This window comes from Sphaeramia orbicularis, chromosome 1 (genome assembly GCF_902148855.1).
Source record: "Sphaeramia orbicularis chromosome 1, fSphaOr1.1, whole genome shotgun sequence".
Taxonomy (NCBI): domain Eukaryota; kingdom Metazoa; phylum Chordata; class Actinopteri; order Kurtiformes; family Apogonidae; genus Sphaeramia; species Sphaeramia orbicularis.
This window is the reverse complement of record NC_043957.1, coordinates 58,669,517-58,673,239: the sequence shown is the minus strand read 5'-3', so window position 1 is coordinate 58,673,239 and position 3,723 is coordinate 58,669,517. Positions and strand designations below refer to the sequence as shown.

Below are 3,723 nucleotides of genomic sequence, written 5' to 3'. Positions count from 1 at the left end.
AAACACTTTAAGGTTAGTATATATACTGTAAAAAACACTTTAAGGTTAGTATATATATACTGTTAAAGACACTTTAAGGTTAGTATATATACTGTAAAAAACACTTTAAGGTTAGTATATATACTGTAAAAAACACTTTAAGGTTAGTATATATACTGTTAAAGACACTTTAAGGTTAGTATATATACTCTTAAAGACACTTTAAGGTTAGTATATATCCTCTTAAAGACACTTTAAGGTTAGTATATATACTGTAAAAGACACTTTAAGGTTAGTATATATACTGTTAAAGACACTTTAAGGTTAGTATATATACTGTTAAAGACACTTTAAGGTTAGTATATATCCTCTTAAAGACACTTTAAGGTTTGTATATATCCTCTTAAAGACACTTTAAGGTTAGTATATATACTGTAAAAGACACTTTAAGGTTAGTATATATACTGTTAAAGACACTTTAAGGTTAGTATATATCCTCTTAAAGACACTTTAAGGTTAGTATATATCCTCTTAAAGACACTTTAAGGTTAGTATATATACTGTAAAAAACACTTTAAGGTTAGTATATATACTGTAAAAGACACTTTAAGGTTAGTATATATCCTCTTAAAGACACTTTAAGGTTAGTATATATCCTCTTAAAGACACTTTAAGGTTTGTATATATCCTCTTAAAGACACCTGCTATAGAAGTAGCTCTTACATAACGTCCTGTTCACTTGTGTCAGTCAGACTTGTCTGTTTTTACACATTTCAGGGCAGTGATCTGAAGTCATGGGTGGTTTAATTTGTGTTTCTGGTCGGTTGAGCTGTGACACATCTTTCCCGTTCACTGGATCACAGCAGTTTACGACAGGATGATGGTAACCAGGGCTAAGGAGCAGAACACACCCTGAGCGTCCTGTATATAAGGACCTGCTGGGCCTGGACTGAACTGAACCAGTCATCACAGCGGACGAGCACTAAGGTATGAGCACATTTATGTCCAGGTCTGTTCTGTTTCATTCTAATCAGTGCAGGTGTTTCAAACACTTCCTCCACAAATTCAATTTAAATATGACAGGATTTTCTAGAGTTTATGATTACAGCAAAATAATTACTGCAATTATTGTGTTTCTTTGAAGAAAAGAAAAGGGGAAAAAAAGTCTGTGCACAAATCTAACCTTACTGTGTGGTCCAGTGACCCCCGCTGTTTCCCAGTTACATGTGGTGTGGATTAGAAGGGAACAAACAGATTATATATTTACATTTTGTACATGTGCTATTTTACTTTATTAAACATATTCGATTCATATTTTTTATTATTCTGTTTTTAGTGTTTCAATATATGTCAGTTAAATTAGATCAAATACAGCGGAACAGTTATATGTCAGTGTTTTTGAATCTTTACATTAAATACTGACAAATATTGGGGAGGGGTGGGGTGTGTTGTTTAGGAGTGGCCCATTCCTACAGTCTGTACATGAGTGTGAACCTTTGGACTGTTAGTTTATGTTCAGGCCATTTTCAGTTTAGATCTGGACTGAGTTTACACTGAGACTTTTTAAGTCTTATCACTGGAGTGGACTGGAATTCTAAGTTTATTTGTATTGATTAATTAATTCATTCATTCATTCATTCATGTTTTGTTTATGTATTTATTTATGTTTTATTTATTAATTATTTGTTTTATTTATTGATATTTATGTTTTATTTATTTATTTATGTATTTATCTATTATTTATGTTTTATTTATTTATGTATTTATTATTTATTTATGTTTTATTAATTTATTTTTCTGTATGTATTTTTTTTATTTAATTTTATTTATTTATTTATTGTTTATTTATGTTTTATTTATTTATTATTTATGTTTTATTTATTTATTATTATTTATGGTTTGTTTATTTATGTATTTGTTATTTATGTTTTATTTATTTGTGTATTTATTTATCATTTATGTTTTTATTCATTCATTTATTTATTATTTATGTTTAATTATTTATGTTTTACTTATTTGTGTATTTATTTATGTATTATTTATGTTTTATTTATTTTTTATTTACTCATGTTATTTATTTATTTATTTATTTATTCATTTATGTTTTGTTTATGTTTTATTTATTTATTTATGTTTATTTACAGATAAAAAACAATAAGGAAAAAAATAAAAATTATCATGCAGGTAACAGCATTGTGCAGGAGAGGATAGAAGCCAAAAAAGGCTTCTATAAATACCTCCCCAGAAATAAACAATACACAAAAAAAGAAACAAAGAATAAAAATATGATACAACTGAAATAATAATTAAAAGTAAAAAATCAAATATACAAATCAAATGATATAAAACCTTATATTTTTTCCTGTAAATGCCAGTCCTTTTCAGCTGCTTTTTAAACTATGATAAAGAAGGTGTTGACTGAAGTTCAGGTCGTAGATGATTCCACAGATGTGCTCCACCATGTTTCAGAGAACACTGACAGACAGAAGTTCAGCAGTACAGAAGATAACACTGGCTAGAGTATCGTGTAGGATAAATGCGAAGAACAGAAGACGACATAAAAAAGTTCTGGAAAACTTTAGGAAAGACGTGAGTCAAGTGACCATATTTGGACATGAAGACACTGTCAGTTTGAAACATCTGCACATGTTCAGTGTCTGAATCTCTGACAGTGTGAGTGTACATCAGTAGAAAAGTTGATTCTGTCCTGTATTTCATCACTTCTCCTTCTTCGTTCCCTGTAGTTTGATCATGAGTTCGGTTCTGGTCGTGGTTCTGCTGGCGTCGGTTCTGTCCGGACCCACTGTGGCCTTCGTTCCCATCGGAGGAGGAGCGTCCACTCATGTCAGCATCACAGGAACGGCTCTGCTGCAAAAAGTCACAGAAACATGTCGGGCTGTGGCTGAGGCTGCTGGGCACCAGTTCAAGCCCACGGTAGGACGGACAAGTGGAACACCGGAGGAAAAGCACATCCGAACAAGACCGGTGTCACTGCTTCCACTGGCAGGTTTTTTATTATGTGAAATAAGAAAAAAAAATCTGCCAATGGAACAAGTCAAATTTATTTATTTATTTATTTGCACACCATAAAACACCAAGAGAAAATTTAAAAAAAAATAAAAACAACATTCAAACACACTGTAAAAAAAATCTGTAATTGAACAGAATTTTCACTGTTTATTTGACAGATTTTTCCTGTATTTTTAAGATACAGGAAAATATCAATGAAATGACAAAAACAGACTGTGATTTTACATGTCAAATGGAAAATAACACGAAAAAACTGTGGATAACCATAAAATTTCCAGTTTTTAAAAGAACTTTTTTCTTTTTTTCACAGAAAAATGCAGTTAAAATAAATTTGCAAATGTATCATAATTTCACAAATATTTCTTTTCTATTTGAGATTAAACTGTTAATTTAAAGTTTAATACTGTAAAAAAAACAACTAATAATAATAAAATGAGATAAAATTACTGACAATTAACTGTAAAAGAAGTATTTGTTCTGTAAGTTTGACCTTTGACCTTTGACCCCAGGGTTCCTCCCCAGAGGAGCTGGTCCAGGCCTGTTTAGGACCCACAGCCACTGGAGAAGTGTCCGGGGCCAAGTTCCACGCTGCTCTGCAGGAGATCTACATGCAGAACGGATTAGTAGACCGAGACTTTGTCAACAGGTAAGAGTAACAATGGCACTGTGTGTGTGTGTGTGTGTGTGTGTGTGTGTGTGTGTATAACTTCATTT

General features: G+C 31.3%; 1 protein-coding gene across 1 annotated transcript in view; it reads left to right on the top strand.

Annotated features, from left to right (window-relative positions):
* Positions 1-2,718: 2,718 nt before the first annotated feature.
* Positions 2,719-3,723, top strand: part of LOC115426179 (von Willebrand factor A domain-containing protein 7-like) — a 32,053-nt gene continuing 31,048 nt past the window's right edge. The window contains exons 1-2 of the mRNA XM_030144178.1: positions 2,719-2,913; positions 3,519-3,655. Of these exons, the coding sequence (XP_030000038.1) occupies positions 2,731-2,913; positions 3,519-3,655 (320 nt within the window). The 5' untranslated portion in view covers positions 2,719-2,730. The remainder of the gene's footprint in view (positions 2,914-3,518; positions 3,656-3,723) is intronic.